Here is a 21,964-nt window from a genome sequence, read left to right on the forward strand (position 1 = left end):
CTAGGAGAAGGGATTGGACATTGCCATTGATTTTAAATCATGATAAAATATTTATATTGTTTTCTCTAGCCTTTAAATTTTTATTACTTTCATTCATAATAAATGTGGCAACTTAAACTTGTGGTGAGTTAATATTTTAAGATTTATTAATCCCATTTGTCATCACAAAATTGCCTGTGTAATTTTTTATTATTAAATAAATACATGTATAAATACTTAAGAATCACGATTCAACTTCCTCCTTTTAACTATGCTACAATCCACACTTCACAGCAAAAAGTGGCTAAAGGGAACTTTAAATTTAATAGGTTAGTCAAACTCTTGTATACTTTATATTAGGAATTTGTTTACAAAATGGGTTGGCAAAAGAAGAATAAGAATGAAGAGAACGGGAATCAAGGGAATGGAAAGGAATGGGAAGGGTTAAAGCCATGAAATATACTTTTGAGATAATTTAAAACCTTCTATTTCCTTTCATTTTCTCCAAAACTCAACTCACAAACAGATCTGTAGGGTCTGTTTACCAGTGTATTTCATGGATCTCAAGTCTTTCATTTCCCTCCAAATAAACGGGGAATATGGAAAAATAGTTGAGTAAATAATTGACTGCAGATACACTCTTGCCTGCTTTAACAAGGAAGGTGTGAATTAAACAAAGTTTTCCCCTGATAAAACTCAACCAGAAATGAAATTACCTCTAGACTAGCCACTAAATAACTGAGTGCTGCAATTAATGTTGATGCTCTAGTTAAACCACATAACTATGATAATCTGAATGTATAGAGAGAAATAATGATTTATAGAGCCTTTTATATGCTTGTGCCCACCAAAAAGATATATAGACAGTGCCTACAGAAGTGTGCATGAGACATAAAATGAGAGGATTAAACAGCTACAGACCACTGAACATATATTAATCTGGATCAATTGATAATGTTGAAACAATCATCCCTATATATACAACAAACCTCTGAGCTGTGCCATGAAAGTGCACAGTCCAGATGGTGGGGGCACCGGGGAGTTGATCGAAACAGGTTAGTGAAGCAGACCAGAAACCACCGGAGTGCTTATTGTGAGGGTAACACCAGCTTTTCCCTGCAACAAAGAACCCATCCCTTCACCCAGTTCTCAAAATAATGTCCCCTCATGTTCTCTTCAGCACAAGGGCATGCACGAAAATGACATCTTCATGCCATTCATTCAACAGTTATGGAAAACGAAACCTTAAATGCGGCTGCTGAGGGGTTCATGTAGTCCAAACGGATAAAAAAATCATGTTTATCAGCTGTCATCGTCAACAGCACCAACATATGTCAGGTCTGTACGCCTCACCCTTACAGCCCCTTTAAGCCAGCTGGCCGCTCGGATATTAACATGATCGCGACTTCCTATGCTAGCAGCATTACTTGCAGATGGGCAAGACCCAGCACCATCTTCTAAAAGTGTCCAAGGATCAACTTCTACATCATTGTCCTGCTGTTTTGCTTTCCCTGGTGCATTAGCTGCAATTCTTGGTAATGGAACCAGGTTCCTCTGAGGAACAGTTGAACTACTGGAGTTAAATCCAAGATTCGCAGTGCTGGGTTGAAGACACGAAACGGCATAAATTGGAACATGTGGCGGTTGGCAGGAGAAAGAGTACCGGGCAGAGGGAAGGAGTATGGGCATTGCAGCTTGGATACGCCACCTGATAGTGTCGGGCAGTTGCATATGATCTAATTCATTCTGCATCAGGCAAAATACGCACCATTACACAGCAGGCAAGAAGACTACAATCAATTACATATAACATATTTTTAGATCTTATCTATGGGCAGCGCTTATTCAATAAGCTTTTTGAAATTAACTAAAAGGAACTTAAAGTTATAGACTGTTCTCATAAACTATTTTAATATTTTTCATAAGCTTATAACAAGTTGTTTTCGCAAGTTTGAATAAGCTATTTATAAAGTATTTCAGACAGCCCCTAATTAAACTAGTGGTGAAATAGTCATCATATTAGGCTAATATGACTTCAAGTAACACAAGGGCTCAGCCACTGAAACAAAAAAGTGTACACATTCATAGGCTAAAAGATCAAACCTGCATAGTCTCCAAAACCTCTCGGTCAAATCCAGCAAGTTCTCTCGCATGTTCATTGGTTGTCTTTGAATTAGGTTTCTGCCTTAACCAACTTGGAGAATAACTACTTAACAACCCATGCAATACCAACAACAAACGATCAAACAGATCCTCAGCAGAATAATCAACAAATGCAGCAGAAGCAGCTTCAGAAGATGATTTCAACTCCCTCCTCATCAGAGAACAATGCATGGAAATGTCTACATCCTCATGCACAACCCGGCTACCAAGGAGACGTAAAATTACAGAGGAAAGTGTATGTCTCATGTTCCGCACAGATGGCTCCCTGCAAAATTGAACATATAGAACTCTTAAACTCGCTTTTACATTCTAGCATGTAATAGTTCTACCACATAAACAGATTTTTAAAGAAATGCCTTCATAACTCCAATAATCATAGTTTCTATTCTAAAAAGGGAAGAAATGAACTGATTAAATTGATTTCCATCACTCGAAATTTAATGCTCAAATCCATTTTGATAGAAGAAACACAATCACCATCAGTGTCAGTAGCTAGAACCCATGAACATAATGGACAGCTGTATAAACCAAAGTTTGAGAAACATATTGCAATTAGCTCTGTTTCTTTTTCTTATTTCAAGAAAATTGATAACAAAAACCAAGCCTTAATCCCACTAGGCGGGGCCGTTTTCAAGAAAATTGACAACCACAGAATTTCCCCCGGAAAGGTAACACTACTAACTTGATAAAGAAACCCATCTCATATTATTCTTCTAGTAAGGAAAAATGTATCTCTAGTGCAGCAACAAACCTGGCATGACAAAGGCAAAGCTGTTTAAACACAGCAAATATAGTCTTAATTACCTGTCAGTGCAAAGAATAGGAAGGAATCTCAAGAGTAACTGCAAACGTAATGAAATAGAAGCACGTAGGGCTGCAGGAGAAGGTGGAGAAGAGTCTGTTGCAATCGTTGCTCGTCTAGCTAATCCAGGACTTCCAACTTTTAACATTTTTCGGGAACTTACTTTATTTGTCTGACCTTCAACTCCAAGTGGAGTACTTCCCACTGGCTTACTTGCTCCACGTGTAACAGCAGTTATTTGTTGCTCAATAAAATTTAACTGTTTAATTAAATCATTTGCGAAGGAACTGCGGGACTCATCAGAGCTTTGATCTATGCAAGGAAGAAGTAACTCAATAAGAGCCCTCTCAGTAACTTTAAGCTGATTGCTGCTTGTGCTTTCAGAGACTAACACTTCAGAGGACCCCTTTAGACACCTTTTGGGATCTGTACCCTCTTCAACAACTTCTCCTTCTTCAAGAGAAGCAGTATCAAACTTCTTTCTATCCCCCTTAATAATTGTCGGATCAGTACACGGACTACACCAACCCCAGGGCTCCCAAAATTGGGTCTTAACAGAAAGTTCTTTACTCTCGGCGATGTTATGTAGCCTTTGTCTAATAGTCTTCCGACCAAAGAGGACATCCAAGCCTCCAAGAAACCATTTAACTTGCAGCAACATTGAATCCTCTAGTGACCTACCAATAAGATGAACCAACTCCGAGTAAAGTGGTGCAGCATCAGGTCTAACCAATAATCTTGTGAGAAGTATTTCAATAAAATTGTTTTCATTCTCAGAAGCAGCAGCAGACTTCTCTAGATTGGGCGAGGACAACTGTATAGCCTCAGCCAAGGACATGTCATGTGTCTCCAGTTTTTCACTGAGGGCTTGTTCATTTAAGAGCAACCTTAGTGCAACCCACTGCCAGTGAAATTTTGCAGGTTGCAAGGTATCCAAAACATGCACAAGCATATCCTTAAGCTTATATTCACCAGGTCCAGAAAATTGTGGCATCTTACAATCAATCATAGCATTTAGAAAAAGCCTAGAACGGAGAGGAACAAATGCCATGGATTTTAAATGCATATCAGAGCTATTCACCTCTAGTACTGTTGCAAATTCAGTGTCACAAGGATCTGTAGCCATAAGATCATAAAGACCTTGACCATCTCTAAAACAAACATCTCGGAAAGGCAAATGTTTTATTGCATCAGTTATGGATATAGTTAGAGACTGATGAAGATGATTCATATCTTCACGAACTGCAACATTAGTATTCAGAATGAAAGGCCACCACTTAACAAAGGCAAATATTGAATAGGCAGGAGGAAAGACCAAGCTAAGGGAAAGCATATGTTGCATCCTTGAAAGAGCTACAATAGATGGTTCACCCAAGAGTTCCACCACTAATCCTTCACAAATGGTTCTGCAGTTTCCGACAAGCAACCTAAACCAATGGAGATAAACTTCGATTGAACTATCCACCTTAACAGCCCCGATTGAACGTGCATTTCCATTTGAATTGGATCTTGTGCTTCTTGCAAATTGTACCACATCCAGCCCCTCCTTCAATCTGAGAACTGTTACCATTCTTTCCAAGCTGGTAACACCATATATAACTGCACCAACAACAAGTGCAGAAACAGCAGCAGCAATCTTTGTTGCCCTTGCAACCACAACTTTACTAGAGTTGCTTCCCACATCATTTGAAATAGTGGTACTAGAATCATGGTTTTCAGGAGACATTTGAAACTGAGCTCGAGACATTTTACTTGGAGCAAAAATGCCAGCAATAGCAGTAGATGCTTCTGTTGCAAGAGCTATCTCAAATACACGGCTTTGTCGTTCTCCCAGAGCTTCCTTAAGCAAGCAGAGACAAGTTATATGCATTCGCAGAATGCATCTCGCATAACTCAATGAACTAGTAGCATTCGTTGTATTTGAATGATTAATACCACATGAAAAATCAGGCATTTTTGCTAAAGTTGGACCAACACTGCTAACAATGGCAGAAACAGCAGAACAGATCAAAGAGGGATCCCCTTCTTGAGCAGCACCACCAGTCTGCCTAATGCAGTCAATCAGACCCATAACAATCTGTTGAGCAATTTGATATCCATTATCCCATTTTTCTAAAACAAGGCCTTTTGGTGTGCCACCAGCAGCAAAGAGCTTTCTATCTTTTCCAAAAAGGTAGTGATATGCTTCTTCAACATTCCGCTGCACTATGTCTCTCATGCCTGAACCTACTCTGGATGGTAACCGACCACCACTCATCTTATGACGAAAAAAATCATCAGGATCCTCAACTCCTAGAGGAACTCCAAGGGGTAACCCGAACTCCCCATTAACTGAGCGTCCAGACTCAAGTTCAGAGGAAAGTCTTGCATCACATGTAGCCTTAAAATTTTTCTCCCACTCACTAACACTAGCAACACTGCTGTATTTTTTGAGTAAATACCAAGCGAAAGCCAGGGCTCCTGATCCTGAAACTCTTCCATTAGATGCGATAATAGCCGCAGCACGGTACATAGCAGAGGACAAAACTTCAGGAATAAGGTCTGCTGCAACAAGAATGTTCTCATACCTGCATCAAATATAATACAGAAGACGAGCTTTAACAGAAAGTCATAAAAGTCAATAACACACTAATTAAAAGGTAAAGACTAGTCATGAAGTACTGGCTGAACGATAAGATATGAAATGGTGAACAGTATCGCTGGATAGCCCATGCAAAGTCATAGAAACTTCATTGAAGGTTCAGCATACTCACACTATATTTTGAAATTTTCTACTCGCCTCTTGATACAAGAACAGTGGCGTGTGTTGTTAAGTTGTAGATAATAAAATTTATTAAGGAAATTCTGAGTAGATAAGAGGAACATAGATTTAATTGGTACTGACATGACTTATTTAAGATGACAAGAAAGGAGCATATGAAGCATTAGGGAGTAACTGCTTACCGGGTACTCGTAAAAGATAGTATATCACAAATTTAAAATTATCGAAGTTATTAAAAAAAACAGCAAGCACCACATGAATTTCAAGAGCAAGTTGAATGCATGGAAAAGCTAATACACGGGTAAAAGGAACAAAAAATAGTATTTTGGCAGAGAAGAAAATAAAGCTATATAAACAAAATTTGGTGCAAACCTTCTCAGTGATGATATTAGAAAAGCTTCCCCGACATCACAAACTTGGTTTTCCACATTCCTTGGCAGCAACAGAACATTCCTTCCACTCTGAATAGTTGAATTGGGACTACTAAGAACCTTCGGAAGCAACCAAATGAGGAACTTCGAGGCTGATATTAAATCATCAGTGATATCCATCAAATAAAGTATTGAAGAAAGTTCATCCTCGCCGAGTTTCCACCGTATAGAGCTTCTTTCATCCACAATAGAATAAGGTCTGCCAACCTGACCAACTTTACCAACATTTTTTTCATTCTCTTCTACCACCTGCCTGACAACAGTCATCAACCAAAGTCCCATTGCCCTTTTCTCAACAAAGCGAAGCCGCTTCACTGTTTTTCCAATGGAAACAATATCACCACAATGACACGTTTGGCTATCCACAGACTTCAGCTTATCTCCATCCAAAGCTGTTCTATGGTGAGGACAACTTACCTTATTATCACACACATGACTAGTTGATGCCCCTTCGCTACCCTCTATTCTAGAAGCTTGCAGTTGAGCAAGACTCTGAGTCTTTCGCACATTCTTCTGTCGAGGCTTAGTAACTTGTTTGACTGACTTCGGTGGTTGTTCAACTTTCAGAGGCTCTGAAGATTTCATCCCCTTCTTTACCCACCAGCTATCATCATCATCTGGTACAACTGCAGAATGACCTTGAACAAAGGAGCTTCTTTCCTCACTTAATTTCTGTCTCTTCACTCTTCTAGATTCTTGAAGCCCAGGTGAAGCCTCCACTGGATCAATCTTGCTGTGATGGGACCAGATAGGTCTTCTAATACTTCCTTCAGAATCGTCACTTCCTACAGTGCTCAAATTGGATAAACTATTAGGTAACTGGAGCATTGACACAATAGCTGCTTTGAGTTCCTCAATGTTAACATCATTCTTTGCACTTTTAGAAGTTACTGTGTTAGTAAGAACAGTTTTCCATTGATCAATTGACACTGTAGAAGCTCCATCCTTTGCATAAGCTGGATAATGCTTTCGCTTCTTAGCAGATATACTGGCATCATCCCGATGCTCACTTAGAACACCACGAAGAATGAGGCGACGTTCATTCAAGTAAATTTGCAAAGCTTCATCAAGCTGCGTCCCTTCAACAATCCTTGATTCTTCCAAAGCTTCATGCATAAAACACCTAGGAAGCTGCTTCAAGATGTGATAGTGTCTCTTCCGTCGCTCCAGGTCAACCACATTTACATTCATATCCATGATTCCACTCACTATCAGCTGACGCACATATGCTACAGGGTAAAAGATGCCTGCAAGAATGAGTTCCACTATAAACAGATGCAGGCGTTTGAAACCCTCCCCTCTATGCACCACATGCTGATCAATCCAACAAACTATAATATCATGGATAGGACCTGGGCTTTCAAATATACTCCAGCCCACACGTTTTGAACTAGATTTTACCTTGGATGCATTACCCACATGATTCTGATTATGCTGATGCTGATTTGAACATTTTGCTAAGTGACTAACTCTCTGATTTCTTCCATTGGTTTGTCTTAGTGAAATATTCATATCCCTCATCTTCATCTTCAAAAGTCTAACAGCTATATGCACTTGGGAAAGATCTTTCCTACCTGTGAATTTTACATCACACGGAGGAGTAGTACGAAAATCCCTGGAGTCACATGTTGCCCACTCGCAAAGGAAAAATGCTGAATACACAAGCGATGAACTTACAGTTCCAAACCACTTCAGTGATAACCTTAAGCAAGGGCTGACTTTAGCAACCCAACCTTCAGATACAGTTCCATCACAAAAATCTTCAAAAAGAAATTTATATGCTCCACGTAAATCACCCAACACAAGAGATTCATCCAAAGCCTTTGCAACTTTAGCCAGACAACGATCTGGATAGCCTGAGCATGAAGCCTTTGCCAGGTATTCTGCATTTTTATGAATGCTTGAAACAACGTGACCAAAATCATCTGTACTATTTTTTATCGTCCCTGCAGCTTCAATTGATTTTAATACAAAATTTCCATCATTTATTGTATGTGAAACCACGGACGATGGTAAAGGAAAGCAATCCAAACCAACAAAAGTATCTGGCACTGCAAGTATCAAATACCGGAGCATCTCAATCAGAGCATAAGTTGTATATGCCCTCCGGGAATTATCTACTAGATCAGATCCACCAGGAGCAGGATCACGAATGACATGAAGAGCTATTCCAGCAAGAGTGCGCACATAAGTTTGAGAAAGAACAACAGTTTCTAAAAAGCCATATATAATAGGCAATAACAGCTGCCAAACCTCAAGCAGATCTTTTTCCTGAAAGGAACAGAAATGTGAAAAATCGAAACCTGAAGGTTCAAATAAGCAAAAATATAAAACAGAAAACTTATTTTCATAAAGATATAAAAAATGTTAAATGCAAATGGTATGCAAAGTAAATACCTGTAGTTGACTCAAAACCCAATCAATGACAAGAGAAGGAAGAAGCAACCCTTCAGTATGATGCCATTGCAGAAGCCGCACAATATACCACCATCTAAAATGCAAGGATGGATCTTCACCATCAGAAACAGATAATAATGGATCATTTTTGTGTTGCATTGATCCAGTATAAAGCATTTGTGCTGATCGCTCTCGAGTATGAGGAGTAGAATGAGAAGTACTTTTTGATACAAAATCATCCAGAAGAGTCTGCAAGTAATTGATAACATCTTTGGTCCAGACCTCAGAACGGGACAGCTGTATTTTGTCAGCAGTCCCAGAAGAAATACCAACAGAACCAGGTCGAACCTGCAAAGTGCAACCATAATCTACCTTCAAATATTAAATATATATATGAAGTAACCCGGTATAATAGGTAAATTTACCAGCATTGAAGCATCCCTACCTGGTTAAGGTAAGTAACCTTTATGAACCAATTGGCCCTCAGCAATGGAACATTGTTCCTGATAAGAACCTCTAATAGCGATGCTTTTTTATAACCATTGGGAACTTGGTCAGCCAAAGAGCGTAATCGCTTGTGTGGTTGAGATAAGCCCTGTAATAAAATTTTAACTTAGCTACTGAAATACAAGCATCAGCAATATCCCAAGAAACTAAGAATAACCAAGTAACACTGAAAAAATCATTCATGGATTTTACAGGCATACATATCAGTTTATCAGTTTTGACAACAAAAAGCCATTAGGAACTGGTCATACGAACTTAAATAACAACATTTCTCCTGAATTCATGAATAGCTATAGCCAGCACAGGGCTATTCAGCATTTAAACATATTCCAGATACCACCATATTTTCACTAAGGGTCCAGCCAAACTAAGACTAGAACAAGTCCCTCAGAAATACAAACATTTCAAGACCTTGGTCTTTCTTCATATAAATTTATCAAAACGTTTAGAAAATAATGAGGGGCCACAGTTGTTATACAAGGAAGTTGCACAAGGAAAGCAGTAGGAGCAAGACTTTCACTAAGTATACCTCAATCCATCTTTTCCGGAAGTCTTCACCACATGGCCTTAGTTCAGGGAAAACTCCAGGTTTAGCAATTTGTGATCCTGAAAGAGCCACCCCATATACTTGACCGGCCTGTAAATGTAAGCACTACCATGTAGATCAAATATATTCATAACAAATTGAGATGGGTAGACCACACTAAATCCAAAAGAAATATATGAAACATAAATGTGGATATTTTATAGAAGTGGAATGTTCAGCAAGATATAATAAAGATCATCACCTTCCTCTTCTGAGCACGAGATTCATTGATGGCCCTTAGACGTTTTCTAATGGCCTGGAAAGAAGATGGCTAATGAGTTAACCAATATCTATGCACACTTCCAATAAGTACAAAATTAAAATGGACAATGAGAGATAAATTTAGAACATAATCAGAGAAACAAAAATAGATAAGACGAGACAAGAGAGTCACCTCTTTACAATTAAGAACAACTGTCTTGTTAAAATTTGAAACCTGGGTCAGTGAAATTTCTCTAGCTTCCTGAGAGGGGGAAAAAGCAAGGCAGTGTTAGAAAATAGCAGATATACAGAAAAGGCAAGCTTGACTTATCATAAAGAATCTATTTTAAGATAGCATTTCAGTGACACATCAAGGATAGCTAATGCTCAAGAAGTACACAGGACTAGGTTGCTATTTCATAACCATGAATGGGAAGAGATTCAGAAAAGAAATTACAATTATCCTTTTTATAATTTATACCAATAATAGACATTAATCCTAAACCTATTTAAATTAAATAAGGAACAAATCAAGAAATAAATCATAAGAGATCATCAAGAATGCCTTAACATATTTGAAGATACAAGAGTGTCAATACGAAATAATGTTTATATATACATAAATAGGAAATTATATGGGACTGAATGTTGAGTGATAAAATGTCAACACGAGAATAAACTCAATATAGTAGAGATGTGACTGTTGCGTTGGATGAATGGACACACAAAATGAGATAGGATTAAGAATAAATGCATTAGAGAGAAAGTTGGGATAACTCCTATTATAGAAAAGATGGTAGAATGACGCCTTATGTGGTTTAAGCATATGTGGAGTAATTGGAAGCCCCTCTAAGGAGAGTATACCAAATGGAGATTAATCCAATTTTTAGAGGCAGAAAGAGGCCGAGAAATATAATAGGAGAAACGAATAAGAAAGGTTTACATTTCAATTCTTTGACAATGGAAATCATTTATGATAAATGTTAGTGCAGCAGAAGCGATTTTTGCACTGCGTTAGCAACAAACAATCAAATAAAGGACAAAGAATAATACGAGAGAATTTGTTAACGAGGTTCGATTGCCTACGCCCCTAGGAGAGTTGAGCGGCTCCCAATATATTATTAGAGATTAGGATTATCAACTTTAGCATACCCAATTAGGGTTTACAGAATACATATCCTAGTATCTCAACCCAATAACATAGGCCCAAGGCCCATAGGGTGTTTCTAAACGGTGCAAGTTGTAACAAGATATTTGAGCCCAAATATAGTTTTTGCCTCTCTCCTTCATTCTAACAGTAGGCAATATGAGACTTCTTATAATAGTATATTTCAAGCATCCCGATAATAGAGCATTATGATATCGTTCGATCAATGTAACCAAGTCCACCTAGTTGGACTAAGGCTTGGTTATTGTATATTCTAACAAATAATTTGATTATAAAACCATGAGAACCGAAAAATGAAAAATTAATTTTCAAACTTCCAATTAGCTGAACATATTCAACAATAAATAGTTACAAGGTATGGAGGAATCAGCATAAAATCTACAAACCTTAGAGAAAAATGTCAATAAATGGATAACCGGAAAAGTTTAACCCAATTATTCATCAACTAAATTGCTACTTTACATCATCTGATTTGGTATGAACATAAAAGTAAAATTTAATGATATACCTCAAGTCCCTCAACAGTATCCCTATATCCAGATTGCAAATATTCTCTAGTCAGAGTTTCCTCGGGGCAATTTGGTGTTTGGGGGTGAAAATCTGGCACCCCAAGCCTGAGATTCAAATAATGACATTTAACATTCGTATGAACAAGATAACAACAAATTGATAACTTAATGCTTTAGAGTAACAACAAACAGAAGCTACATTGGATAAACAATAGGAAGAAAGGGAAAATCTAACCCCCAAAAAAAGCTTAGTATGACCGTTATTTATGAACAAAAATAAGCAATAATTCAAGAAACTGGTATTATGAGCAGGAATTACCTAGAGTTTAAAGGTTCCTTATCACACTTTAACTTGTAGGGGGCTAACTGTGGTTGTTGTCGCCTGCAAACAGAAAAACATTGTGATGAAAGTGATTAACATCAGTTTCCGATTTAGCACAAATAATAATAATATACTTCCTCTGTTCCAATATAGCTGTCAATTTTTTGAGAAGTATTCTGTTCTTATTTACTGTCACTTCTAAAAGTTCAACAGAGCATTATTTTTTACCAATTATACCCTTAAGCTGAAATACCTCTTAATTACTTCTACACAGTTATCCAAGAATGCAACCCAGTGAGCTACTATTGGTTCCCGTGACAGTACAATTACTCTTTGAATAGTTTTTACTATTTCCAGTATAGAAATGTTGATGACAAAAAAAGACTGAATATAAAATGAAAAGGAGACTGCAAAACTACTCCTACGTCATACAAAGGAGAAAATGGCTGAAGATTTGGAGAATGGTTGTATCTAAGAAGCTAGAATAGAAGTGGTTGCAAACTCTCTCAATAGTACACAATGATGCCAATGGATGCACAAAAGATGACAAATCGGAAAATGTTGAAACTGTATGAAAGCAGCTACTCAGATATTGCACTTGCAAATTATGAGTTTGATTTGAATAAATTTCCTGAGGAAGGAGAAGAAGCTTTTCCACAAAAGGAAGTTCAACAAGTGGCTTCAATGATGTTAAAAATCATCTTTCTAAATTTTATTAAGAGAATGTATTGTTCATTTTATCCTATTTCATTTATTTTTTGTTGGTTATTTTTAAATTTTTGAAGCATTTCATTAGTAAAAATGCAAAGGAAACAGAAGTCATTGAAATATCACTGTTTGTGTTAATATCAACACGCGGGGAAATAATTTCCTTTTGGAACAGGGAACAGACTTCAAGTAACAGAAAAGAGATGAGGCAATTCAGTTAATGAGGGAGATGGAAAGTTTGACTTACTAGTGCAAATAAATACTGATGGGGAAGGGGTATATTAGGAAATCAAGTGGTAATTTTAATAAAAACTATAAAATTAATCGCATTTTGCACAAATTATGGCGATATTAGGTCAAACGAGTATAAGCAATGTTTCAAAGGCAAATAAAATATGAATTTAGAATATACCAAATTGACCAATTGTCAATAATATTAGATCCAAATGCAAACTCCCAACATGTATTCCCCAATTCACTTCTTTACAGACTTCACAAACTCGTGTTATATTAGCTGGGATTAGACCATAACTATAAAAAAATGAAAAATCTAAAAAAATATTAAAGCACATCATCTGATTGATGCCTATAAAAACAAATAGCTCCACCAACATAGCAGTCTTCACCTTCAAATGATTAACATTATTTTGAAAGTATGATGCTATGGTATAGTAGAGTGACTCCAGAGAGAATTTAAAGAAGAATAAAATATTTTGATTATTAAAATGGTAATAAACAGATGAACCTTAATAAAAACAACAAAAAGGGGGATCGGAGAAAGATTCTACCAAATTTTGACGAATTAGTACCACAATTCTCTAATTTTATATGAAAACTATATAAACACTAGTAATTTGAAGTTTTTGTATTTTTCGACAAACTGAGCTTGCAAAATTAAATAAAATTTAAAACAAATTGGAGAGGGAGATAGCCTGCATAAACACTAACATTTTTCCGAACTTATTAAATCAACATACCAAGCTAAATACTCATTTAAATTCTTCCTAAAAAATTTAGTATAACAATCTCTCATGAAAAACAGAATATATTTAAGAAAAATAAAATATGAAAATACAATGTAAACTTACACCTCGTACAGAACAAACATGGTCAAGAAATGCAAACTTTTAAACCCAGTATTTAGCAACTCTCTCGCAGCCAATACAATGGCGAGCAGAAAAGAAAAGGTTTTAAAGAAGTAAGAAATACGGAATAATAAGAGAAAACCAAAGAGTTCACATCCGCCAAATCCGACATCCACAAAGGCAGGTCCATTGGTCCTCGCTAGTTACAATAAAAACGTACGTATGAAACCTAATATCACTTGTCTATCTAACCCTCCAAGCAGGGTAACAAAAGTAAATAGATTAATAGAAAATATAAAAAAAAATGAAAAATGTTTGATTGGTTGTAAGCAGGGAAAACTCAAGTTTCTGAAGCAACTAAGGGTGTTTATATTGAGTTGATTATGTGGGATTATGAGAATAGCTTACTCACTAAGCTTATCAGAGAAGCTTATAAAAACAAGCTCTTTTTAGCTTGATAGCTTGATTCAAAAAAGCTCATTGAATGAGCACTTAAGTTGTTTACCCAAACGCACCATTAACGCATAAGAATTACAAATCAAGCTGAAATCAATTTTATTAGAATATTCTCACCACGCAAGAAACAAATGAAACCAACTCTGGAGCAGTTCCACAAGTTTTAAAATTATGTTAATGACATGAAAATAAATATTGTAATCGTGAAACTATTAACTAACAGGAAAAAGTCAATAAGAACAACACAACCACAATTATTTGGAATTTGTAATACATATGCTACTGTCACAATCATCGAGGAAAAATGGTAATAGGAACTAAAGGGGACAGTATCAGGATGAAGTTTTCATACCTTGAATTTACAGGGAAGTTGGCTGGCAAAGATGAGTCAGATTTTCCATTGTCCCTAGACGATGGCCCACCTATTGCACTGTTATTAACTGCACTGGTGCAGCTGCCAGCATGATACCTTTGCATTTCCCCCAACTATAACCGGCATACTGCCATCAGCATCATACTGCTATATGTAGCTGTAATTATTAATCTGCATGATCAAGATTGTCATCCAAGTCACTTTCAACTAATGCCGATAAACAAAAAGCATACTAAAAAATAAAACAAAAAAACAGCGACGGAAACAAGATGCATAATTGAAAAAATGATTAGCAGCTTCGTTTAGTTGATAATGATAGCTACTAAATCCTAATGCACAAGAAACTACAAATAACTAATTCAAAACCAAATGATGACTGTGGATCCAAACACTCAAAGCAGAATTAACTATTCTGCACTGTAAGCATTGAAATGGAAAATAATTTCTTTTAAAAGGGAACAATAATATTTACCTTCTGAAGGACCGTTAACAAACAGAAGAAAACAATATAAATAAAAACAGATAATGACATATCAGAAGACAGAGTGCAACTCAAATGAACTACAATCCCATCATAAATCAAAATATCAAACTCCAGTCAGCAGACTGCATTTAAAAATAGTGAACATTAAATTTATTCTGGAAAATTAAAATAAAACAAAATCCGAAACTCTAGTTCACATTGAATTTTGTTTCCACAAATAAAACTCAGCTTAGGTGCTAAGAAAACTTGTACAACTTAACATTTTTATTCTGAAATTGAAGATGGCATTCATACCCCCACACAAAATCATATAAAATAAACCAAGCAGTTATAATTTTTTAATATATACCCTCAAAAACATATTTTCTGCCATGACAACGCTAACACGAATATCATAAATAAGTCAACAAAGTTCTGGATATTGAGTTTGACTGTAACTACATAAAGTGGAAAGTTCCATTAAAAGCTTTCTGGTGATCAATTCCAATGACAAAAAATATGGAAAGTACACCGGCTTTTACGCGCTAACTCTTCAGAATATATAATATAAAGTATAAACTAGTGGCCAATCATTATCTAATAGCCAGAATTATAACTCCAACTCATATCTGAACTAACCTGGAGTAATAAATTACAAGAGACAACAGCAAAGTTTAACAATATAATCAAATCACATCCGATCCATAAGTATTGTCCAAACCTTAAAGAGGTTTTTCCCCCTGAAAGTGTTTCCCTCCCAACTCAAAAAGGCATAGCAACTCACATTACCGCATGAACTAACTAGGGCACAAAATGAAACGATTTAAAAAACAACCCAACAATTCAATTCAATCGTCTAAAAATCACAACTTAACATCAAATCCAAGCTATATTACACATGGGTTTGAACGTGTAATTGAAAAAACATAAAAATCAAACCTAATGCGAGATAAAGCTCGGGAACTTGAACTCCTAAGCAAGATCCAAAACTAGGGTTTTGGAGGCGAAATCATGAATTTCAATTACTCCGGTTCTTCCCCCAATATCCAGAAGCTAATTGGGGAAGTGAGAAAAATTGGGGTTTTGGGAATTAGGGTTTCCGCGGAAAAAATGAAATTTGAGGAATAATGAGAAAAGGGTTTGAAAATTATGAAATTGTAAACAAGGGCATAACTGAGAAAAATAAAATTTTGAAACTTTGAAGGGAAAAAGTTGAAATGAGAGAAAAAGAGGAATCGAGAATAAGAAGAAAGGCTTTGACTCGTTGAGTTATTTGGGTGATGACGACGACGATGCTTCTGTTGCTGGTGAGGAGAAGGGATCTACTACTGATTATTATTATTATTATTATTATTATTATTATTATTATTATTATTATTATTATTATTATTATTATTATTATTATTATTATTATTATTATTATTATTATTATTATTATTATTATTATTATTATTATTATTATTATTATTATTATTATTATTATTATTATTATTATTATTATTATTATTATTATTATTATTATTATTATTATTATTATTATTATTATTATTATTATTATTATTATTATTATTATTATTATTATTATTATTATTATTATTATTATTATTATTATTATTATTATTATTATTATTATTATTATTATTATTATTATTATTATTATTATTATTATTATTATTATTATTATTATTATTATTATTATTATTATTATTATTATTATTATTATTATTATTATTATTATTATTATTATTATTATTATTATTATTATTATTATTATTATTATTATTATTATTATTATTATTATTATTATTATTATTATTATTATTATTATTATTATTATTATTATTATTATTATTATTATTATTATTATTATTATTATTATTATTATTATTATTATTATTATTATTATTATTATTATTATTATTATTATTATTATTATTATTATTATTATTATTATTATTATTATTATTATTATTATTATTATTATTATTATTATTATTATTATTATTATTATTATTATTATTATTATTATTATTATTATTATTATTATTATTATTATTATTATTATTATTATTATTATTATTATTATTATTATTATTATTATTATTATTATTATTATTATTATTATTATTATTATTATTATTATTATTATTATTATTATTATTATTATTATTATTATTATTATTATTATTATTATTATTATTATTATTATTATTATTATTATTATTATTATTATTATTATTATTATTATTATTATTATTATTATTATTATTATTATTATTATTATTATTATTATTATTATTATTATTATTATTATTATTATTATTATTATTATTATTATTATTATTATTATTATTATTATTATTATTATTATTATTATTATTATTATTATTATTATTATTATTATTATTATTATTATTATTATTATTATTATTATTATTATTATTATTATTATTATTATTATTATTATTATTATTATTATTATTATTATTATTATTATTATTATTATTATTATTATTATTATTATTATTATTATTATTATTATTATTATTATTATTATTATTATTATTATTATTATTATTATTATTATTATTATTATTATTATTATTATTATTATTATTATTATTATTATTATTATTATTATTATTATTATTATTATTATTATTATTATTATTATTATTATTATTATTATTATTATTATTATTATTATTATTATTATTATTATTATTATTATTATTATTATTATTATTATTATTATTATTATTATTATTATTATTATTATTATTATTATTATTATTATTATTATTATTATTATTATTATTATTATTATTATTATTATTATTATTATTATTATTATTATTATTATTATTATTATTATTATTATTATTATTATTCTGCTATATGTAGCTGTAATTATTAATCTGCATGATCAAGATTGTCATCCAAGTCACTTTCAACTAATGCCGATAAACAAAAAGCATACTAAAAAATAAAACAAAAAAACAGCGACGGAAACAAGATGCATAATTGAAAAAATGATTAGCAGCTTCGTTTAGTTGATAATGATAGCTACTAAATCCTAATGCACAAGAAACTACAAATAACTAATTCAAAACCAAATGATGACTGTGGATCCAAACACTCAAAGCAGAATTAACTATTCTGCACTGTAAGCATTGAAATGGAAAATAATTTCTTTTAAAAGGGAACAATAATATTTACCTTCTGAAGGACCGTTAACAAACAGAAGAAAACAATATAAATAAAAACAGATAATGACATATCAGAAGACAGAGTGCAACTCAAATGAACTACAATCCCATCATAAATCAAAATATCAAACTCCAGTCAGCAGACTGCATTTAAAAATAGTGAACATTAAATTTATTCTGGAAAATTAAAATAAAACAAAATCCGAAACTCTAGTTCACATTGAATTTTGTTTCCACAAATAAAACTCAGCTTAGGTGCTAAGAAAACTTGTACAACTTAACATTTTTATTCTGAAATTGAAGATGGCATTCATACCCCCACACAAAATCATATAAAATAAACCAAGCAGTTATAATTTTTTAATATATACCCTCAAAAACATATTTTCTGCCATGACAACGCTAACACGAATATCATAAATAAGTCAACAAAGTTCTGGATATTGAGTTTGACTGTAACTACATAAAGTGGAAAGTTCCATTAAAAGCTTTCTGGTGATCAATTCCAATGACAAAAAATATGGAAAGTACACCGGCTTTTACGCGCTAACTCTTCAGAATATATAATATAAAGTATAAACTAGTGGCCAATCATTATCTAATAGCCAGAATTATAACTCCAACTCATATCTGAACTAACCTGGAGTAATAAATTACAAGAGACAACAGCAAAGTTTAACAATATAATCAAATCACATCCGATCCATAAGTATTGTCCAAACCTTAAAGAGGTTTTTCCCCCTGAAAGTGTTTCCCTCCCAACTCAAAAAGGCATAGCAACTCACATTACCGCATGAACTAACTAGGGCACAAAATGAAACGATTTAAAAAACAACCCAACAATTCAATTCAATCGTCTAAAAATCACAACTTAACATCAAATCCAAGCTATATTACACATGGGTTTGAACGTGTAATTGAAAAAACATAAAAATCAAACCTAATGCGAGATAAAGCTCGGGAACTTGAACTCCTAAGCAAGATCCAAAACTAGGGTTTTGGAGGCGAAATCATGAATTTCAATTACTCCGGTTCTTCCCCCAATATCCAGAAGCTAATTGGGGAAGTGAGAAAAATTGGGGTTTTGGGAATTAGGGTTTCCGCGGAAAAAATGAAATTTGAGGAATAATGAGAAAAGGGTTTGAAAATTATGAAATTGTAAACAAGGGCATAACTGAGAAAAATAAAATTTTGAAACTTTGAAGGGAAAAAGTTGAAATGAGAGAAAAAGAGGAATCGAGAATAAGAAGAAAGGCTTTGACTCGTTGAGTTATTTGGGTGATGACGACGACGATGCTTCTGTTGCTGGTGAGGAGAAGGGATCTACTACTGATTATTATTATTATTATTATTATTATTATTATTATTATTATTATTATTATTAATTTCTTTACTATTAAGTTATTAATATTCTTTATGTTTTTTGTTACTTTTATGCCCACATTTATCATCTAATAATAACATAAATAACATAGACATTGGTTGATGATAATTGATGAATTGGTGGGACAAAATTATGAAATTATTTGAAATGGGGAGTTTACAACAATGATCTAAAAGTAGTATTAGTTTGTTATGGTTTTAAATTGAGTGAGCAAAATTTATTAATAGTAGAAAATATCGGCAGCGCAGAGAAATATATATCTCTTTTTTTGTAAAAGATGAAAATTTAAATAACCAAATTTCATATGTTTTTATTTATGTATCGTGAAGAATTCTTGTAAATATCATATGGTATGATATGATATTTAATTTCCAAGATATTTTAGGTTTTGTTGTTATCGGTTTGTTTCATTAAAAAAACTTATATTTGAAGGGAGGTTCCATGTATATCTTGCTCGGCATATTCTTTTTGTTATAGAAATAGTATCCTTTCATCTATAATCAAGGAACTAACACTTTGTGTTGCTAGGCGAATGTTGGAAATAACTCTGACTTGTATCCATTTATTATTGAGGCCAATATCAGGTTGCCAATTTGAGTTTGAATTCCACTTATTTTCTTATGTTTTCACATAATTGGTGTGTTAAACTTTGAGCATTTTCCAATCATTTTGATAGGATCCATAACATAATGGAACAAACATATAGAAGAGCTAAATCAAGGAAATAAGAACAATCATGCATATCCAAAGTAGAAGTTGTTTTGTGGTGAATGAAAGCACAAATTTAAGGAATGAGACTTAACCATGTAACACACATCTTTTTTCAATCTTATTTTTAATGCCAGATTATGTTTAGTTTATGCTAATCTTTATATGTATGTGTAACTCATGTTTTTTCACCAATTTGTTTTTTGTTGTTGATAAAAACAAAATAATAAATTAATCCTAATATTTAACTCACAAGCAACCAGAATGACCAAGAGTGTTAATACATTATTAGCATCATCCAAGGATGCTTGACAATTGTTTATGGTTTTTTTTAGATAAATATTTTCTTAATATTGTTAAGCCACCCAGTAAGATTTTGCAATATAAAGTGAATTTTTTTTACCAAAAGTGATAAAATAAATTTCCAAAGATAAGATAGTGTTAAAATAGTATTTACTTTAAACATTATTTATTTGAATGTTTGAGTTCCTTTCAATTTGTTGGCGATCACTTCACTAAAAAAAATACTTTCTACGCTCTTTATCTCATTCAGTTTTTTTTATCAATAATAAAGATTTTTATTAAAAGAGAGATAAAGAAACTTATGAGAACAAGTGGTACTCATATCCACTAAATATCTATAATTACCAAAAAAGAAGACACTTTGACGGATTGCTTATCCATTCCACTATAGAATAAGAGAAGAAAGGAAAGTGTGTATTGAGAAGACTCCAAGAATGAATTAAAATGAGCTCCATCATCTCATATTGGTGAAACCTCAAGTTCTCAAAAATCACTTTGTTCCGAACATGTCAAATAGTCCAAATTGTAGCAAACCAAAGAGTCATCCATAAATGTTTTTTCTTGTTGTCCATCCATAACAAGTTTTCATGAATTGAGAAATGAGACTTTACTTCATTAAAAATAACGGATGTAAGACCAAAGCAAGAATAGAGGTTTTGCCAAGTAGAATAAGATATTGGGCAAGAAAAGAACAAGTGACTAGTAGATTCCTCCAACTCACCACAATATCACAATGAAGAAGGTCGTGTACTCCTAAACCCCCTCTATGAGCTACATTGAGTTTAATTGGTATTCCATCCAAGACAATTTTCCATATTAAGCAATCATCTTTGATGGAGCATTACACTTCCAAAAAAAATTTGAAAAAAAGAAGATCGTATATTTCTTCTATTAGGGTATAACATATGTCCAAGAACCAATTTGTCATGTTTATAATAATAAGTTATATGTATTATCATCTTAATATCATATTCATTATTTATCAAAATAATTAATATGAAAGATCTTTGATTAAAATTAGAGATTTATTATTATAATAGAGATTATAATAATGAGAAATAAATCTTTTATAATTTTAATCCAAATCGTTCTTGATCATAGGATTATTGAGCTTAGGATACTATTAATCCAGATAGATCAATATATGTGTAATGATCTTTATTAGATAATGATTAATATATCTCATTTATTAAATAACACATATAAATGATGCATATAGAGATATGACCACTGAACTGACTCAAAGGAGAATTCCTAATGATTAATACATTACCTTTGAATTGTCAATAGGATATTCTTGTGAAGAAATATATATTTTCCTTAGACTTGAGATTATCATAGTAATTAACAAGTTATTTATTATATTTTGATATCGGACACCTAATGCCTTATGATATTAGTTGAATGATTATTGGGCATAATTAAATCCTTGTAGAATTAGTGACTAAT

The 21,964-nt window shown here is 32.5% G+C and overlaps 1 protein-coding gene across 3 annotated transcripts; it reads right to left on the bottom strand.

Annotated features, from left to right (window-relative positions):
- LOC109336413 (mediator of RNA polymerase II transcription subunit 12-like) lies at positions 763-21,906 on the bottom strand. Of its 3 annotated transcripts, none has more exons than XM_019573017.1 (13): positions 21,896-21,906; positions 14,428-14,619; positions 11,824-11,886; positions 11,504-11,609; positions 10,021-10,089; positions 9,829-9,882; positions 9,570-9,677; positions 8,979-9,128; positions 8,534-8,881; positions 6,078-8,407; positions 2,947-5,511; positions 2,083-2,407; positions 763-1,725 (listed from the first exon to the last, which is right to left on the bottom strand). In XM_019573017.1, the coding sequence occupies exons 2-13, from the start codon at positions 14,550-14,552 to the stop codon at positions 1,282-1,284; spliced, it is 6,687 nt and encodes a 2,228-aa protein (XP_019428562.1). In that variant the 5' UTR covers positions 14,553-14,619; positions 21,896-21,906; the 3' UTR covers positions 763-1,281. The 3 variants fall into 3 exon arrangements, with proteins under 3 accessions (XP_019428562.1, XP_019428554.1, XP_019428546.1); XM_019573009.1 differs by lacking the exon at positions 21,896-21,906 and adding an exon at positions 19,061-19,442; XM_019573001.1 differs by lacking the exon at positions 21,896-21,906 and adding an exon at positions 15,851-16,232.

Source organism: Lupinus angustifolius, chromosome LG02, assembly GCF_001865875.1.
Source record: "Lupinus angustifolius cultivar Tanjil chromosome LG02, LupAngTanjil_v1.0, whole genome shotgun sequence".
NCBI lineage: Eukaryota > Viridiplantae > Streptophyta > Magnoliopsida > Fabales > Fabaceae > Lupinus > Lupinus angustifolius.